The following is a 19,654-nucleotide window of genomic DNA, read 5'->3' on the forward strand; positions in this document are numbered from 1 at the left end:
GTTCATGTTTGCACCAGTCATGCTAGAAAATACTTTGTTCTTATACAGAATTTTATGAGTAATGCAGAACAAATAACTGAGGTTGTTTCAAATTTCTTTTCATAACAAAACATACATATTTTCCAAAAATCAACATCAACCCATTTTATTTTTATGCAAAATCTAGTACATGAACCCCACTTACCTAGACTTTAACCTTTCAGAATTTTTCCACAACAATGCTAAACGAATATTAACCTTCACCTATAAATAATCATGTAACTTCCATAAATTTATGTTTGAACACTTGCTGCGATACTTAAACCTGAAATACTAAAATAACTCATTTTTCCTACAAATCTAATATTCACATAACCCTCAGATATCCTCATTCCCCAAATTCGCTAATAACCACTTAATTTCTTTGACTAAGATATAAATTCTGAATTATTTGCTACTCAAGTCTAAATTTAAGAAAAAAAAAGAACTTTAATACCAACAGGTATCATTTAAAAAAAAAAAGAGCCGAAGTACATTTAAAAAAAAAATAATAGAGTTTTATAATGGAAGGGAAAAAATGTAAAAACACTTAAAAAGGGGTTTGAGGTGTTTTACGGGAAAAAAAAAAATCAATGACCAAAGGCTAGATGGCAATTTCATAATTACAAGGGATGTCATGACCACAGCCTCTCCGTGGGTGGCCGAGATGCGGTGCATGGTGGCAGACGGGGAAGACTGCAGCAACGGGGTGGCTGAAGAGGGCAGCAGCAGCAACTTAATTTAGGGTTGAAGATGAATGATAAAAGCATGAGCGATGTGAGTAAACTGTGAAGTTAACTTATGAATATATAGATGATTGAACATAAAAGAAAACCATAGATGAATAGAGACGTGCACATGGAAGTGGAGTCATGCTTGGTGGGGAAAGAGAACCATCGTTTGATCTTGTGTTTTAGAGGCATGAAAAGTGTTGATGGACGTATAAATATATATAGGAAACATATAAAACCCTATAGAAAGCAGGAATGAGAGACGTGCATGAATTGGGGTTGGAAAGAAAAACTCATGGTCTTGGGCTTTTCGGTCCATTTCAAAAATTGGGCCCATGAACTGTAGTGAATAAAAAAATAAATGGCCTATTCCCTAAGTTTTGGGCTTTGACTCATCCTAAAAGAAATAAACATGTTTCATAAATTCCTCGGCCAACAAAAGATTTTCCATTTGACCTAAAAATATTTAAAGATTTTAACTAACATGGCAAGCCCACTAAAAATTCGATATCCACTAAAATAAAAATCTTAGGCCCGTACTCTCTTCCAAAAAAAAAAAAAAAATACTCATAATCCCAAATGGGCCTTCCATACCTATTAACCTAAAAATTTCAGAAAATGGCCTTGGTGCTGGGACCGGGTGTTACACACAACATTTTGAGGAAGAGCCGACACCTCTACAGCTTCCAGCCAGTCTAGGTGTTGGTTTAGTTGGAGGCGCGGCATACCATTGTGAAGGGGTATAGCCGCTGATTCTTCTTCTTGTCAGGCGATGGATGGGAGTTCCTAGCCTGGCAGACCATCAAGCGTCGGTTTCTCATGTACGCTAACCCAACCCCGGAGGATGCATTCAGGCTCAAGGTCGTTCGAGCTTGGGTGGAGGCACATTCGGGCGATGTTTCTTCCGAGGCTCTGCTGACCGAGGACACCCTTCATTAATATCTGGCCCTCCCGGCCAACTTGCTCTCCGACATGGGCTTCCCAATAAATCCGGTCACGTCATGTGCCCACAGTCGTTCCCCTAGTCCGATGGTGGAGGGGATAGGAAAGAAGCCCTGGAGGATCTCCCCTATCAGATTTGATTTTGACAATGTTCTCATTCCCTCCGGAGGTTTGTCTGTAATGACGCTCATTATCCGGCCCGAGCAGTCGACTCCCAAGAAGATGGTGACGATAGCGAATCTTCCTTGCATCGTGCCGCTGGTTTAGGGTGTTGTTGCCGAAGCTGCTCTCGTAGTTGAGGTCGTCTCCTCAGATGATGTCGAAGTGGCGGGGACTGCTGTTTTGGCCAGGGAGGCGATGACACCTGGGGTTCCTATCAAGGAGGAAGGCGAGAAGGTCGTTGATGAAGTTCCGGTCGACCTTCGGATGAGGCTTCAGTAGGCCACGCTAATTGTGTCTACGAGATGGAGAGTAGGCTCAAGAGGCTATTCGTAGGGGTAAAATCTTTACTTACACACTCATCAGACTCTTTTTTTATTTTCCTTTCTTGATATTGATTTAGACTTGTATGGCAGAGATTGAAGAGTCTGGCGGCCTCCGTCGTGGAAGGCCAAGAGGAGGATATGAGTGAGAATTGGGATATTTGCTCGCTTGAGTAGTTGGCCTTAGAGCACGGCAAAGGAGCAGAAGCAGAAGGAAGAGGCCAAGGAGGCCCTAGTCAACTTGTCAAGGTCCCAGGGCTAGGTCGGCGCTCTTCACATCGAGGCCTCGCTTGCTTCTGAGGCGAGAAAGGTGTTGCAACGCTCCCTCAACATCTACCAGATGGAGCTTGAGCGGTTGCAGGCAGAAAATAGAGAGCTGCGCCAGCAGCAGGATTCCGATAGTCGGACGAACAAGTGGTTGAAGAGGATATAATAATTTATAAATAAAGCATTTCACTTGAGCAAATAGACAATTAAAATACATGTTACATGCTTATTTATACATTAATTTGAAGAAAAAAATAATGAAGCCATGTTATAGTAAAAATAGGAGATGTACATTTATTTTAAGTAAAATGCACATGCCACCCATACACCCGTGTGATAAAAATCAGAACCCTAGGGATTTTATTCTAAGTCTAAACCTATTCTCTGCTGCCGCACACCTCTATGCCATCATAGATCACAGTGGAGCGAGTAATCGAGCAACCGCTAGGCAAATAATGGAATATTAGGTGGTCCAAGCACTGGGGCTGGTTACACATGCAGCAGAGGATCTCAGGATGTGGGGAACAAGCATAAAAGGGGGAGAATCAGATGCAGTAAGGATATACACAAGTGCGAAAAATTGGAGAATCAATAGGGGTTTTCCAGTGTTCATCTTTACCATTTTTTTTTTTCGATTTCTACATTTCGTTGGAAAAATGTTTTTCCCATTTTATATGCTCGAGTAATATTTCATACCTAATCTCGGAAACACTATGATTGGGCTGAGTTTTGATGAGTTTTATTTCCCGTTTCATTTGAATAGTTGTATCTGCAGATTTACAAAAAGTCTTTACATGAGTTTTATTGTAGGTTCTTGAGTTGATTTCTTAGCAGTGGGGAAAATAGAATCCATTTCAAAATCAGCCCAAGAACAAGGATTCCGTAGCTTAGGTGTTCACTTAATTGCTTCTTAATCAGAAAGTTTTGTGTTTAACTTTATTTTGCATACATCATTGCCAATCCAAAATTTACCCTTTCTTATAAATCTGAATGAACAATTTTAAACTAGTAAAATAGTTTTCTGTCAAGATAAATCATTTCCCTGCATACAAATACTATTATTTCTGAGTTTTTGTTTGTACATTGGTTCACATCCTTACCATCCTATAGTTCCATATTTGATTCTTTCTCTTTTCTGGAAAACAAAACCATCCTCATATTCTTAGCAGTGGGATTAAGTTCTTTGATTGCCATAGTCCCTGTGAAATTGACCTTGGGACTCTTCCTAAACACATTGTACACCTTCTGCACTTGGGAGGAATTTTTATTGGAGAGACAAAAGCCTTGGAGGAGGAAAGGAAGTGAATGAGAGATTTGGAGGCTGCCCAGGAAAAGGCCAGGCGGGTTCTAGAAGCTTGTGAAGCCACCATCTGCAGTCTGCGAGAGGAGTTGTCATATGTTTATGGTGTTCGCGATGATGCGTGGTGCTTTGGTTATACCGACGACTTAGAGTGGATGAAGACTCACATTCTTTAGAACCCCTCAGTGCAACCTCAAGGTCCTGTTCGTCGGGGATCTTCCTCAGCATAAAGAGTCTTTGGATCTGGGTGCCCTCTGTTGTGGCCCTTCTGGGAATGATCTTGTCTGCTGAGGGTGGACTTTCCTTGGCCACAAGCTGCACGACTCTTTCCGGACAAATCATCTTGCTCTTCTTTGTTGTTGTGTTCCCAAGCCTCCCCTCCCACTTCTCGTTCTCGCTTTTTTGCTAATTGAGCTCTCCTCGTTCTCGCCCTTTTGTTTATTGGTTTCTGGTGACTCCTGGGCGGTTGCTATCACCGCATAACTCAATTATTTGCCTCATTACATCCTCGTTGATTTTTTTTAAAGGTAACCTCGGGCGTTATTGACACATCGTAGTAATGGAGATCTCTGACTATCACTTCCACAGAATATGATTTGATTAGGTTCGATTGTGATGAGTCACCTTACGTTGTATCCGGCTCATGGCTACTTTGCGGCTTCATGTTGCAACTTGTTCTTTGTAACTCTGCGGTTTTATGTTGTAACTTATTATGATTAATGATATCCCCTTACATGTTGTTGCACCTGGCCATTCGTCTTTACACATTCATTTTTTCTCTTTCTTCTCCACCCATTTTTTATGTTGGCCAGCCTAGGGGGAATTTTTCGCAAGAAATTACTAGATTCCTGACCACCCTGCCAGTTATCCGTTCATCCAGTCGCATTATGCCCGTTTGCCCGTGTCGGGTAGTCGTTCCCTCGAAACCTCCATGCAATTTTACTTGACGATGTCTTCCCAATTTCCTGTCATACCTGCTGGCTTTAGTTGCGCTTTGTTACACTTAGTCGTTTTATGCTGCACTTAGTTCTTCGTAACTTTGCAGTCACGTGTTGCAGCTGTTGATGGTTAATAATATTACCTTTTGTTGACCGTATTCGGCTATGTCTTCTTCGTGAATTCTTTTTCCGCTGTTTCGTTCTTTTTTCCATTGTGGTCAGCCTGGGGGTTTGGAAGCGAGGATTCATCACACAAGGTTTTACAATCCACCCTGCTAGTGTTCGGCTTACGCCTAACAACCCCAGTGGTTGATGACTTCCTTGTCACACCACTTTCTTCGGCCTTTATGATTTAGTCGTTCTCCTGGGGTTTAACGAGGCCAACGTTCTCTGCATTCTTCTTGTGCTAATTTTATTTATTTTTCTATTCGCTTTCTAGTCACGTTTTACCTCGCCAGGTACTTTTATTCTTCCACTTTACCTCGCCTTTATCGTGTAGTCTTCTAGCTGAGTAGATCCCGTGATCCGCCGCGGGGAGACAAGACGGCCTCGGGCTTGACTTGCCTCCTTTGTCTACGGGGATGTAAGCTGTCCAGGCAATTCGGAACCATACATGGTTTCCTTCCTCAACATAGATTTACTTTTCGGGTAGCCGTGGGGCTGATCCCGCTCTTCATCACGTGGAGAAAAGACGGCCTCGGGTTCAGCTTGCCTCCTTGGTTAGAAGGGAGGTAAGCTATCCGGGTAGTTTGGGATTGTACCTGTCTTCCTCCATTAGCTTCTGGTATCCCTGTCTTGGTTGGAAATTAAGGATATTATCATTATTTTGCTCTTAAGGGCAGGAATTAATTTCGCAAACCTGGGCCCCCTAGCCTATGTCGTACTGTGCTTATCATTTTCTGTCATGTCACTATTGCTCGTGCTGTCGACGCCCATGCTTTTCACTCCATTATTCGGGCGGTCCATGGACTCGACCCACACTCCGTCGGGGATAGGTCGGAATGCTTCATGCCAAACCATCTCTTTGTCCATCGGGGTTCATAAGGATTTGGTTATACTCAGAGTAGGCATCAATGAAACTGAGCATACGGTGACCCGTCGTGGAGTCGACAATCAGGTCGATGAGACGAAGTGGGAAACCGTCGTTCGGGTAGGCTTTGTTGAGGTCGGTGAAGTTGACGTACATTCTCTATTTGTTGTTCGGCTTCTTTATGAGTACCACGTTGGACAGCCACTCTAGGTAGTGGGCTTCTCGAAAGAATCCAGCGCTCAGCAGGCGGTCCACTTCCTCAGCTATGGCGACGTTCTTTTTTGCGCTGATGCTTTGACGCTTCTACCTCACTTATTTAGCCTTTGGGTCTATGTTGAGGCTATGTTGTATTACTTCGGGCGCAATTCCGAGCATATCCTTGTGGCTCCAGGCAAATATGTCCTTGTGCTTGGCGAAAAATTGTTGCATGGCGCTCCTGGCTTCAGACGTCATTTCACTGCTAATCCTTCCCACGACTTCTGGTCGGCCTGGCTTGAGTATGATGAGCTCTAACACCTTTCGACCTTGCTTTTGACCTGTGTGTAGTCAGGAGGTGGCGACAAGGTGCAGGCACCCTCCGTAGGACGCACCTCGCTTACCCACCATTTGTAGGAATCTATTCGCGACTGTGTGCCCAACTTTCTCCCATTGCACCCTCTTCAATCCCAAGAACTTGGTTCTTTTGCTGGACAACTTCCATGTCACCGGTAATACTAGCGAGCTTCCGAATTGTCTGGAACAGGTTGCCTCAGGCATACAAAGTATGCGTAAGACCTACAAGGATCTCACAGATGACACCACTGTTAATGTCATGTTTCACATGCCTTTGGGTCAGATTCTAACAATTCAGGTCTTCAGAAATGGGCCTGCAAAAGATATGAGTGAAGACAACCAGGAGAGGGCAGCCTTGGGGCTGGGGAGTCTCCAATGCCAAAGTTAGTAAATTCTCTTGGAAGTTTGTAAATAAGTGAAAGAGTTTAGAGATCAGAGAGAGTTTCTCGTACCTGAGGCTTGTTATTTATATCATGGGTCTGGGGAGACGCAGATTGTGTTTGTCTCTACAGAGTTCGTGCCCCTCCTACTATTTCTGCTGTTAGAATCCTTTAATGTGGCGTGGTTCTGCAACTAAACTATCAATGTGGCATGTAGCTCGGTAGTGGTGTCATTAATGCGGTATAGTTTTCAGGCCTTACTTTTATCTCTTGTGAGCCATGGATGTTCCCATGTTAGCGGATCGAGGTTCTCTGCATTTCCCGTCGCGTTCCATACAAGTTTCCATGCTCAGAATGCGGCTGAGCGATGTTAGGCTGATCTTATCCTGTCAGTCACTTGGCCCCTTTCCTTGGTTGACATCTTACTTTAAGCATGGTCCCGATGACCCGGTGGCCGGGTATTGGGCCGAGACTCAATGGGTTTTGTGAAGTGGGAAAAATCCCTTACAGTTATCAAATAGAAAAACATGTAAATAAACTCAGTTTGATTTTGAAAAAGTAGATTTAAGAAAATTATCAAGACTAGATGAGATAAAGCCTTCACAAGATATATAATTAAATTGCTCTAATGAGCAAAAATAAATTTTGGTTCATGATTGTAAGTTTCACCATCAACAAATTTAGTTGAATCAAAATGACAAATTAGTATGTAATATTCTACATAAAATTACAAGAAATGATGCGAAATAGTATTAATTAGCTCAGTAATAAATGGGTTGAGAGTTATATTCTACAAAATGTTGTTCACGAGAGTTATAAAAAGAAAAAAATGTAGTCCTATTTCTGTTACTTTTTTTCTCTTGCTACAGTTCCGTTTGGATATTGTGCTAAGTTGAGTTTTTTATGAATAGTAGTAAGTTGAGATGATGGAATGAGTTTTGTGAGGCCAACGTAATATGAGTTTAGATGTGTTTGGATGTTGAGATGAGTTTAAATGTATTTATATGAAGTTAAAAAAGGTTGTAGGTCCCGCATGTAAAGAGATGTTGAGTTGAAAAAGGTTGTGGGTCCCGCGTGTAAAAAGCTTTTGAGTTGAGATGGGTTTAATGATTTGAGAGTTGAGTATTTAAATGTTAGAATTAGTTTAAAATTAGACTGAACTGAGTTGATCTCAGACCAATCCAAGTTCCAAACGGGGCCAAAGAAGTTAACTACTTTGTTTAAAAAGCTTTCATCTCTACAATGAAATATAGGGATTTTATCCTATGGTAATATAATTATATTTGAGAAATGATATTTACAATCTTAAAGCGTACAAGCTTCACGCACTTTTTTTTAATAAAAAAAGGGGTATTTCTAGAACCAACGTGAAAAAAATTTACATTTTAATAATATATTCCACTTTTCTTAAAAGAAGTATGTGGAGTTGCATAACTTAAGACTAGATCTATCGTTACTTATTATGTTTTAGTAGTGTCAATCTATCTTGTTTTATCATATATCCTTATCAGGGGATTCGGCACACACGCGCGCACATTGCACGTATCCTCCAACTAGTATTAATAAAATAACACTTATAAAGAAAACTATGTTGTAAAACTAAAGAAAAGTAATAAGAGAATTGAAGGACCACAATATATGAAACTGGTTCTTCAGGAACTCAATATTATTTATTTCCACTTTCTTGTTGTGTGTCTACCACAAATGCTCTTCAATACTCCATTTAATAAGTATGAGAGGACACATGATATTAAATGGATACATGAATTTAGATAATGACAATACATAAATAAAGGAGATATATGAATTGTAAGAATTTTAATAGTCATCCATCAAATACATAGAATATATTTTACTATATTCATATATTTACATGCCAAAAATAGAATAGAATAGAAGAATGGAAGAAGAGGCTGTGAAGAAAACTTCTCTATTGAAAATGAAAAGGCAATACAGAAAATACTGTACACAAGAAAGGGGCCTATCATGACCACTATATACACAAGGCCTCTGCTCTATATTGACAGTGAGACAAAAGGACAAAAAGAATCCTAACAAACTTTAACAAACTTACTGACGTGTATAAGACAAAAAATATACATATATGAAAATAAACAATATACAGAATAACTTTTAACACTCCCCCTCAAGATGGACTATGAATATTCAATAGTCTCGTCTTGGAAATTAAGGCCTTGAATTGTTGTTGTCTCGAAGCTTTGGTGAAGACATCTGCTAACTGCATATTGCTTTTAACATGCAATGTCTTGATCAAACCAGCTTGAAGCTTCTCTCTTACCATATGGCAGTCTCTATCAATGTGCTTTGTCCTCTCATGGAAGACGAGGTTAGCTGCTATATGCAATGCCGCTTGGTTGTCACAAAATAGCAAGGATGGATGTAGGTGAGGAACATGTAAGTCTTTGAGTAATTGGAACAGCCACATTAATTCAAAAATTAGTGATGCCATAGATCGATATTCTACCTCTGCAAAACTTCTAGAGACAGTTGATTGTTTCTTGGATTTCCAAGAAATCAGTGAGTCCCCAAGGAAAATACAAAAACCAGTGACACTTCTCCTAGTGTCTACACAGCCTACCCAGTCTGCATTTGCAAAGGCCTTTAAGCGTAACTTTGATTTTGATGACAAAAATAGGCCTTGTCCAAGAGTACCTTTGGTGTATTGAAGTACTCTATTTGCTGCTGCAAGGTGTGTATGACTGGGTTTGTCTAGGAATTGAGAAAGAACTTGCACTGAATATGAAATGTCAGGCCTTGTAATGGTTAAATATATTAATCGACCAACTAGCCTCCTGTTTGGTGTTGGATCATCAAGCAAATTTATCTCTGTTTTGCTGAGTTTCAAATTCTGCTCTATTGGAAAATTCTGCACTTTACTTCCCAGCATTCCACTGTCTTCAAGAATCTCTAATGCATATTTTCTTTGACTAAGTATGATTCCACTAGCTGACCTAGCTATCTCAATACCCAGAAAATATTTTAAAGGTCCTAAGTCCTTTAATTTGAATTTGCTGTTTAGAAAAAGAGTGAGTTCTTGAACAGCATTCATGTCATTGGAAGCTATCAAAATGTCATCTACATAAACAAGTAGAGCTATAAAGGATGAATCCGTGACCTTTATGAAAAGTGAGTGGTCTACAACTGATTGTATGAAGCCATGTGTGATCAGAGTTCCTGAAAATTTGCTAAACCATTGTCTCGAGGCTTGTTTCAAGCCATAAAGAGACTTAAGGAGCTTACACACTTGCTGATTCTCCCCTTGTTTAGCAAATCCTGGTGGTAAGCTCATATAAACTTTTTCATGAAGTTCACCATGCAAGAATGCATTGTTGACATCTAATTGAGTTAGATGCCAATTAAAAATGGAAGCAAGGGCCAAAACTGTCTTAACAGTTACCATTTTAGCTACTGGAGAAAAGATTTCATAATAATCAAAACCTTCTAATTGTGTATAACCCTTGGCCACTAATCTGGCCTTGTACCTCTCAATTGACCCATCTGACTTGAGTTTAACTTTGTAAACCCATCTACATCTAATGGTAGATTTACCAGCACGTAAAGTAGTTAATTCCCATGTATTATTTGCTTCTAGTGCAGCTATTTCAGTTTCCATAGCTTTTCTCCAGTGAGGATAACAAACTGCCTCATTAAAGGATTTTGGTTCAGAAATAGTAGATAAGTTGAGAGTGAAAGCTTTATAAGATGTTGAGAGTTGAGGATAAGAAAGTGTAGAAGCTAGTGAATGGGGAGCACCTGCTTGTAGAGGACCATCAGAAGATGAAGACTGAAGTGGAGCCTGAGAGGGAAGAAGCCTGTGATGAAAATCAGACAAGTAGCCAAGAACTCTTCTAATTCTAGTAGAGGCACGAGTAGGTAAAATGGGAGGATTAAGAGGCGAAGAATGAGGTTCTATATTTTGATGGGAATGAGAGTAATCTAAGTCTGGAGAAGGTGTAGTGAAAATAGAATCATGAGGTGAATAAATGGAGAAATCATGGGAAGAATTAGTTGATGATAAAGGTAGTACAAGAGGAGAGGGATCATTGGAAGGTGGAGGTGGCAAAACAGAAGTAATAAAGGAAAAAAATGTTTCATGGAATACTACATCCCTTGATATAAAAACTGTTTTAGTGATAAGGTCAAAAAGCTTGTACCCTTTTGAAGCATATGGATAACCAATAAAAACACACTGTCTAGCACGAGGGGAAAACTTGTGTCTATGACTGAAGGGTGTTGTAGCATAGCATAGACACCCAAAAACTCTTAGATGATCAAGGGATGGACTAGTTTTATAAAGGGCGGCATAGGGTGAAATGTTAACTATAACTGGTGAGGGAATCCTATTTATGAGGTAAGTAGCTGTCATTATGCAATCACCCCAAAAAGAGAAGGGAACACCTGATTGGAATCTGATAGATCTTGCAATGTTTAACAGTGTTTGATGTTTCCTTTCAACTCTAGCATTTTGTTGTGGTGTTTCAATGCAAGATCTTTGATGTATGCAACCTTTAGAATTATAAAAATATGTCATAAGGAATTCTAGGCCATTATCAGTTCGAATATTTTTAATGCCATATTGAAACTGAGTGCAAACAAGCTCAAAGAAAGACTTGAGAATGGACCTAGTATCAGATTTATGTTTCATCAAGTAAGTCCAAGTACATCTAGTGCAATCATCTACATTAGTGAGAAAGTATGTGAAACCAGAATAAGTGGGCACAAAAAATGGCCCCCAAATATCACAGTGAATGAGATCAAAGGGATGAGAAGCAATAGAATTACTAACATTAAAAGGGAGACGTTTTTGTTTTGCTAGAGGACAAGTATTACAATGAAAGGAGTTTGAGTAAGTAATATTGGAGTCTAATTTTTGTAACAACCTGATTCTGGAAGTAGAAATGTGCCCAAGTCTGAAATGCCATAAATAAAAAAGATATGGTTTAACTGTAGTACTAGAAATAAAGTTATTCATGGTTGCTTGTTTGTAGAAATATAGGCCATCTCGCTCTTCACCCACTCCAATCATTCTCTTGCTGGTAAGGTTCTGAATCAAGCAAGAATTAGGCATGAAAAAAAGAGAACAGTTAGAATCAATATTGAGTTTATTAGTAGAAATCAAGTTAAAATGGAAAGCAGGAGCACAAAGGACATTAAACAAGATCAAGTCAGGGGAAAGCTGAACTGTTCCTATGTGAGAAACAGATATGGATTGTTATTTGGGAGTTTGACAAGTGAAGAATAAGGTATAGAAGTAAAAAAGGAAGGATCATTTATCATATGATCTGAGGCACCTGTGTCAATGATCCAGGTTGTAGAAGAACCTGAGATATTGTGAGAAAATGCTAGATTGGCAGACTGAGTAGTAGAATCTGTGGGCTTCACAGAGTTTGAATTCAACAGAGAAATCAGCTGCTGGTACTGCTCAGTGGTGAAGGACATAGTGGATGCTGCCATAGGGGAAGAAACATTAGATTGAAACAGAGAATCATAAGAAGCATGAGTTGAATCTGAGGCAGTAGTGACAGTTGTTGTAGATGGTTTATTTTTTAATTTAAAACCAGGTGGGAAGCCATGTAGTTTGTAGCAACAATCAACAGAGTGGCCTAAAATACCACAATGGCTACATAGAGGTCTTTCTTTGGCACGAGAGAAAGGTTGTCTATTAGCTTTGGTATAGTCTTGTCGAGATAAAAGAGCTATAGGTTCCATAGGAGGGGTGAGAAGAATCTCTCGTTGTCTTTCCTCTTGATGGACTAGAGAAAAAACTTGATTAATGGGTGGGAGGGGTACCATAAGAAGGATCTGAGCTCTAACAGCTAAAAATGATTCATTAAGACCAACGAAAAATTGAATGACATATTCAAAGTGTTGAGTAGCAACAACTTCTTTGAGGGCACCACATGAACATACAAGGTGGGGTTTGTAGTTACTGAGTTCATCCCACAACCCTTTGAGAATAGTGAAATAGACAGAAACAGAAAGAGCCCCTTGAGAGAGACCAAACATTTGTCTCTGAAGTTGAAATATTCGTAGGCCATGAGCTTGAGAGAAACGATCTCTCAAGTCATCCCAAACTTCTTTGGCATTGGCAATGTATAAAACATTGTTGGCAATTTCTTTGCAAACAACATTTAAAAGCCAAGAGAAAATCATCTTGTTGCAACGGCACCAAGCTCCAAAAAGAGAGTTATTATGATTAGGACAAGCAAGAGTTCCATCAAGAAAAACATGCTTGTTTTTGGCTTCCAAAGCAATGAGCATGAATTGATGCCAAGAATGGTAATTGTCCCCTGAAACAGAAAGGGGTTGGTAAACAAGCATTGCGCCTGGACTCTCCGAATAATGGAGGTAATAAGGGTTTGAAGGACGATCTGGGTTCACGGTAGGTGGAGGCACAATAGGTGGAGGTTGAGCCATGAGAATTTTGTTTAGTGACCAAGAAAGAGGAGGAAAGCAGGACCATGAAAACTCTTTTCTCAAGAATTCTCTGATACCATGACAAAAATAGAATAGAATAGAAGAATGGAAGAAGAGGCTGTGAAGAAAACTTCTCTATTGAAAATGAAAAGGCAATACAGAAAATACAGTACACAAGAAAGGTGCCTATCATGACCACTATATACATGAGGCCTCTGCTCTATATTGACAATGAGGCAAAATGAAAAAAAGAATCCTAACAAACTTTAACAAACTTACTGACGTGTATAAGACAAAAAATATACATATATGAAAATAAACAATATACAGAATAACTTTTAACATTACAAGAAACCACTAATTTTATCCTAATTTTGAGGTACCGAGTAAGCTAGGGAGCAAGAATAGTACTTAGAGAAAAGGAATTGATTAGTTTCTAACACAAGAATAAGCCTTCTAGTCACCAAAAAGTCCACCATATTGTAAAGAACATGATAAACATACCTAACTTTTTATAATATTTTACATAAAAATATTTTAAATGAGGGTTATTTTGTAAACTACCTTATAAAAATACATGATTTGGCCAAAATATCATTATTTTATAATATATATTGTGAAATATATTATAAAATGTAACGTGTGAGTGTAAATTGGAAAGAGCCTTGCCTTCTCTTTCCACCGTGCATTCATTTATTTTTCTTAGAGTTTTGGCATCCGTATCTTCAAAATGGAGAAATCTTCAAAATTTGAATAGTCTGTGGTTAAAAACGCTGTATTGGATTCGGCAATCAAAATTTCAACATTGAACTACAGTGTATTTACTTTCATCTCTATATTTGAAGACACATTATTCATGGTCTATTCCTATTATTTTATTACAAAATCACTTCCTCCGACTTTCAAATTAATGTCACTACGACTTAAGTATTAATCAGGATTAATCAGGTTGAAAAAAAATTAGTTAAGAAATAATAATTTAAGTATCAAATTAAATTATTAATTAATATATAATTAATGTAATTATAAAATATGAAAAAAATAAATTAAAAATATTATTATTAAAAAAATAATATTTTATTATTATTTTAACTAATTCAACGTGAAATTATAATTATAGAAGTTTTGAATTTATAAAAAATACGTGTTTTTCGTTAAATTTTAGATATAATTTGATGAAACGAATACCGGTAGTTAGTACGAGAATTAGAGGATAATTATTGTGAGGCCATGGTTAAAAGCTCCGCTCTTTCCCTTTTCGTTATTATGGTTACGAATGACTGAACAGTAGTATTACTGGATCAAGATTCATGATGTTGAGGCTAGTAGTAGTTTTGCTGACGTATCTAGCAGTACTGGTTTTGAGTACTGATAAATTTAGCAGAGATGACTTTCCTCCTGGTTTCGTGTTTGGGGCTTCGACCTCAGCTTATCAGGTTACCCTTTCACCATTTTTTTTTTCCCGTATCTTTTGATTGTTTAAGCATTCTGTTCTATTCCGCCAAAATAATTGTACGATTTCTCGCACTTTTTCTAATTTAATCTTTTGCGAAAGGTTGAAGGTGCTGCAAACCAGGATGGGAGGACTCCTAGCATATGGGATACTTTCGCCCAAGCAGGTCAGTTTTTCTTTCTTTTTTTTCAAAACAAAAAAAAAAAAAAAAAAAGGAAATCGGTTTCGATCGGAACAAGTTAATCAGAAATTTCACTATTCGAGAATAATAATTAGGATCGATTTAATTGTCCAACTCATTTCAGGGAATATGCATGGAGCCACTGGAGACACAGCGTGTGATGGATATCATAAATATAAGGTCAGTCTACAAAAGGAAATGCTAAACCCACTGATAGTGGGTCCCGAAACTTTTATTTTTATTTTTATTTTTTATTAATATAAAAAAAATATTTTTTAATGATATTGTAAATTTAAAAAAAAAAAAATAAATTTAAGGATGTTAAAAACAAAAAAAACAGAAAAAAGAAATATTCTTATAATTTGGGTCCCGAAATACAGCCACCCGTCTACAAAATTACCCTTTCTTACAAGCATGGGTGGAACCAGAAAATCTGGTTTTTGGGGCCAAGTTAAAAAGAAAAAAAAAAGCCTTCTAAAATTTAATTTTCGTCCAATTCTGAAAATTTTGGAGCCTCTTACTAGTTGCGCCCCTGCTTACTAGTTTTTTCTTTCCTTTAAATACCAATCACATATATGAGGTCAATTAATTATTTTCTTGAACATACTAGATATAGTTTTAGAGTGTACAAGTCTTGTAAAATTTATTTTAAAAAAAGTTGACATTGTCTTTTCAAAATGACTGCCCGGGATTTGCATTTTTGTTGATTGTGTGCGTCTATTCTTCTTTGGGCCTGCTTCAAACTTTTTCTTATCTTTCGATACTTTACCTTTTTTACACAACTTTTCTTTTCACGTTCCTTCTTACATTTTTCTTCAAGTTAATGATAAATATATATAATTTTTTTGTTAAAAAAGAGAAACTCTTATCTAGCTTAAGTTATGTTTTGTTTTTTTATGTTGGGAACCTCTCTAAGGTAGGACCCTTCGGACCATTCCTGCAGAGTAAACCTCGGTCTCGTGCACCGCATTCGGAAGTTTCTCTATACGGAAGTGATTAAATTGTTGACTTTTCACCGGAGCTATGACCCTAAAGGATTGTTTGCACAAGTGTTGAATTTTAGATCTTGAAAGAAGTGATACCCTAAGGCCAAGGCCTTCACCACTTGGCCAACCCATTGGGGTTAAATCTAGCTTAGTTATGATACATCATAAATCTCTAATTGATAGATATACTGATAATATTTTTTATACTTCAAATTATGTTTGTTATAGTTTTTTATTTTATATATATATTACAACGTCCTACATCTGAAATTGTATACAAACATTTTTAATATTTTAATAGTAATTCGCCCCCAAAGATCAATTTCTAGATCTGCCGTTGGTGGTCGCTGGGATGTTGAGGCTGCCTCTTTTTTTTTTTTTTTTTTACATGGATATGCTTTTATACTAAATAATAAATAATGTACTTATAATGGAAAAGTACTGATAAAAAAATATACTTATAATGAAAAAGTGAAGTAAGTTGAGATGATGTGTCGTATTTTTGGGAAGAAGTTGGGAAAATTTTTTCATTGTAGATGAAAAAGTAGAGAATTGGAGATCAAAACCATCTTTATCAAGAGAAAAATTCTTCCCATCAGCCACTATTTACCACCTCACACCCTATGAAAAACACTCCCACACCCTATGAAAAAGCTATAGGTGTGAGCTGTGTGAGTGAATAGTGAATAATGCATAGCATTCCTCGGAGACTCAAATGTGCAATAAGAAATGTAGTGGAACTCACTTTAAGTTTTTATCTTGCCCACAACAAGTTTTATAAAACTCTAGGGAATCCATATCTTAAAATAAATACTTCCAAAACATTACATGTATATTACCAATTATGAAAATGCTTACAAAAAATTTAACTATTGCAGGAGGATGTCCAGCTTATGGAAGATACAGGGTTAGAAGCTTACAGGTTTTCCATATCTTGGTCCAGGCTTTTACCAAGTATGATCACGCAACTACTGTCATCTACTCATCAATACTGTTAACCATGCATACAAGAAATAAGTGGTTTCTGAGGACTCTGATTGTGAATGTTCTTTCTTTCAGATGGAAGAGGAACTGTCAATCCAAAGGGTTTACAGTATTACAACAATCTCATCGATGAACTAATCAGTCATGGTTACAGCCAATTTCCATCAAATATATATATGATTTTAGTATTTTTTTTTCAAAAAAGAAAATTTATATTAGTAGAAGAAAATTAGTAAATTTCTAAGACTGTTCATTTTTTTATTAAGCAGGAATACAACCACATGTTACATTACACCACAATGATCTTCCTCAAAAGCTGGAAGACGAGTATGGAGGATGGATTAGCCGAAAGAGTGTGTATGATTCTCAAATCTTATCGTCTTAATCAACTTATTGTTACATATATAGGCAACATCAAATAAATAATTTCTCTCTTGCCCATGCAGTAAAAAAACCTCCTAACCATGAAAAACCCTATAATTTCTCTCTTGCACAAAGCACCAAACAAAGCAAAGAATGTGAGTACTGAATAATCCAGATGTGAATGCAGGAAAGACTTTGAAGCATATGCGGACTTGTGCTTCAGGGAATTTGGTGACAGAGTTCCATATTGGACTACTTTTAATGAGGCCAATGTGTTTGTAATGGGGGGTTATGATACTGGCAATTTACCTCCTCAGAGATGTTCATCTCCATCTCCATATGGGATAAACTGCTCTAGAGGCAACTCCTCGACAGAGCCATACTTGGCAGCTCATCATATCTTGTTGGCACATGCATCTGCTGCTAGATTGTACAAGAACATGTATCAGGTATATATTATTATGAATTAAGCTGTTCATATTATGTACTGGACATGGCCCCTTTTTTTATCCATGTCATGCATAGAGAAATTATTGTATGTATGTGTTCATCTCGTCAACTATAAGATTTTCAAGGACAAATGATTCTTCTCGAGCATATATACATGATTTAATTAACTCCATTTGTCTTTTGTTTGTCATTGTTAATGATATAATATGAATAACTAAATATACCTATATATTCCGGCCATCAGCTTAATTGCATGTGAACTTCATGACTAATTGCGTAAAACAAGATGTTATTTGATCTAGAGAAACTTTGGCCCCTGCAGGAGAAGCAGCACGGATTTATAGGGATCAATGTCCTTGGTTATTGGTTCGTTCCTCTTACAAACAGCTCAGATGATAAAACTGCTGCTCAAAGAGCCAACGACTTCTTCTTTGGCTGGTAAGAAAGCTAAACGTTCATGCATTATCTGGTGTCTTCTGTCTTTTCCTTTCATAAGTGTATTTTGTATTGTAGAGAGCTGACTCTGAACTTATAATTTAGGTTTTTAGCGATCATATATATGTTTGTCATTTTGACTGTAGGATGGTAGATCCTTTGGTGTTTGGAGAATATCCTGATGCCATGAAAAAGAACATAGGCTCAAGAATGCCGGTCTTCACCACTGCTGAATCCAATTGGATTAAGGGTTCATTTGACTTCCTTGGAGTGAACCATTACTTAACTTTGTATGCCAAGGACAGCCCAAGTAGCCTGAAAATCAAAGAGAGAGAGTTTTTTGCAGACATGGCAGTAGAACTTTCAAGTATGTTGTTAAAATATACAGATTGAACTTGATGGATGGAGACTAGCTTCATCTAGGAGTAATTATTAGGTACTTCTCTAGTATGGATACCGCATGGTATTCCCATCCTTTCATAGGATGATATGTCAATAAAAATTGATGTTTGAATTTGAATTATATGGTATGCTGCGATAAGATGGGAGTACCCGGGGAATTTCTAATAATTTTTCTTTACCTAGAATGCAATTTTTTTTACTCGGCATGAGTGAGCTTACCAAGTGAGCTGCGCTAATCCATGGTTGATTCTGAAAGTTTCTTTACAGTGCTCAACAAAATGTTCAGCTCACAATATTTTTTTTTTTTTTTGTTTGAAATCCTTGTTGCAGGCTTCAAAAATGATACATCCAGATTCGAGGTTAGCCTTTAAACAAAAAATTATAGAGCTCTTTTACTAATTATGTACTGGTTCAGTACTACATAATTAGTAACCATCTTGTTTTACTCAGTTTCCAATTGTAGCCTGGGGCCTGCAAGAGCTGCTGGAGTATATCAAGAGAGTTTATGGCAACCCGCCTGTTTACATCCATGAAAATGGTCTCTCTCTCTCTCTCCAATATGTTGGACATCCATTGAAATAGGGTTTAGGCTTAGAGGCGAGAGAAGTCCTCCCTTAAAGTAAAGTAAATATTCATTGCTGATAACTTGTTGCTAATAACTTTTGGTGATAATATATATATATATATATATATGTGTGTGTGTGTTTGTATATATTATTAGTAAATATCACGTTTTATAACCAAACTAAACTTTATTTCCAAATCTCTTTAATAGCAGGAAAAACACCCCCATGCCACAAAAAAAAATCTTTAGCCGTTAGTGACGATATTTAATTATCTATTATTGAGGATGAACATGATCATTAATTGCTAATACTTTTTAATTAGCAATGACATGATAATAATTTATACAGTTCTAGACTATGCAAACCCAGCATACTCCATTTGAAAAATGTAGGGGAAATCTAGAACCCACATGAAAAATAAATGCTATAAGAATCACTTTCATCTCTCTCTCTCTCTCTCTCTCCCCATAAATTTGGTTACAAAATTGAGGATACTCTCTTCTTCGACTTCTAATCTTGAGATGAAAATTCAATGTTGTGCAGATTCTTTTTAGTGAGAGTATTAGAACTTGAGTTTGGATTTTGTTTCTACTTGGTAACCTTTTTTTTTTAAGTTCTTAAGCAAAAATTTCACTTGTTGGAACTTGACTATACGATCGAGTGAGTTTATTTATTAGATGTAAGCACAATTTACTGTCAACTTGAGTTACAATCTAAATTAAGAAATATGGCATGGCTGGCATATGCTTGTCTGTG

At 37.5% G+C, this 19,654-nt stretch overlaps 2 protein-coding genes across 7 annotated transcripts in view; one reads left to right on the forward strand and one right to left on the reverse strand.

Moving 5' to 3' along the window:
- Window positions 1-11,426: 11,426 nt before the first annotated feature.
- Window positions 11,427-13,078, reverse strand: LOC121250183. Its single transcript, XM_041149182.1, has 3 exons — window positions 12,274-13,078; window positions 11,983-12,108; window positions 11,427-11,705 (listed from the first exon to the last, which is right to left on the reverse strand). The coding sequence occupies exons 1-3, from the start codon at window positions 13,076-13,078 to the stop codon at window positions 11,671-11,673; spliced, it is 966 nt and encodes a 321-aa protein (XP_041005116.1). The 3' UTR covers window positions 11,427-11,670.
- A 1,220-nt stretch (window positions 13,079-14,298) lies between these two features.
- Window positions 14,299-19,654, forward strand: part of LOC121248832 (beta-glucosidase 11-like) — a 45,231-nt gene continuing 39,875 nt past the window's right edge. The window contains exons 1-8 of one of the 6 annotated variants that reach the window (XM_041147423.1): window positions 16,577-16,652; window positions 16,758-16,829; window positions 16,952-17,039; window positions 17,233-17,494; window positions 17,818-17,933; window positions 18,077-18,297; window positions 18,663-18,691; window positions 18,783-18,870. In XM_041147423.1, the coding sequence (XP_041003357.1) occupies window positions 16,592-16,652; window positions 16,758-16,829; window positions 16,952-17,039; window positions 17,233-17,494; window positions 17,818-17,933; window positions 18,077-18,297; window positions 18,663-18,691; window positions 18,783-18,870 (937 nt within the window). In that variant the 5' untranslated portion in view covers window positions 16,577-16,591. Of the gene's footprint in view, window positions 14,515-14,633; window positions 14,698-14,836; window positions 14,893-15,832; window positions 15,856-16,576; window positions 16,653-16,757; window positions 16,830-16,951; window positions 17,040-17,232; window positions 17,495-17,817; window positions 17,934-18,076; window positions 18,298-18,662; window positions 18,692-18,782; window positions 18,871-19,654 lie in introns of those variants that run through there. The other 5 variants (XM_041147448.1, XM_041147456.1, XM_041147431.1 and 2 more) reach the window with 5 other exon arrangements.

This window comes from Juglans microcarpa x Juglans regia, chromosome 1D (genome assembly GCF_004785595.1).
Source record: "Juglans microcarpa x Juglans regia isolate MS1-56 chromosome 1D, Jm3101_v1.0, whole genome shotgun sequence".
In the NCBI taxonomy this organism is placed as follows: domain Eukaryota; kingdom Viridiplantae; phylum Streptophyta; class Magnoliopsida; order Fagales; family Juglandaceae; genus Juglans; species Juglans microcarpa x Juglans regia.

What these genes read in the sequence shown, in the direction of transcription:
- LOC121250183 (XM_041149182.1), bottom strand. Translation starts at nt 13,078, where the DNA reads ATGGCTCAACCTCCACCTATTGTGCCTCCACCTACCGTGAACCCAGAT. An exon ending in ACCTCTATGTAGCCATTGTG is followed by an intron (nt 12,109 to 12,273) that starts GTATTTTAGGCC and finishes CCCCTATGGCAG; the next exon opens with CATCCACTATGTCCTTCACC. An exon ending in ATTTTCTCACAATATCTCAG is followed by an intron (nt 11,706 to 11,982) that starts GTTCTTCTACAA and finishes TGCTTGATTCAG; the next exon opens with AACCTTACCAGCAAGAGAAT.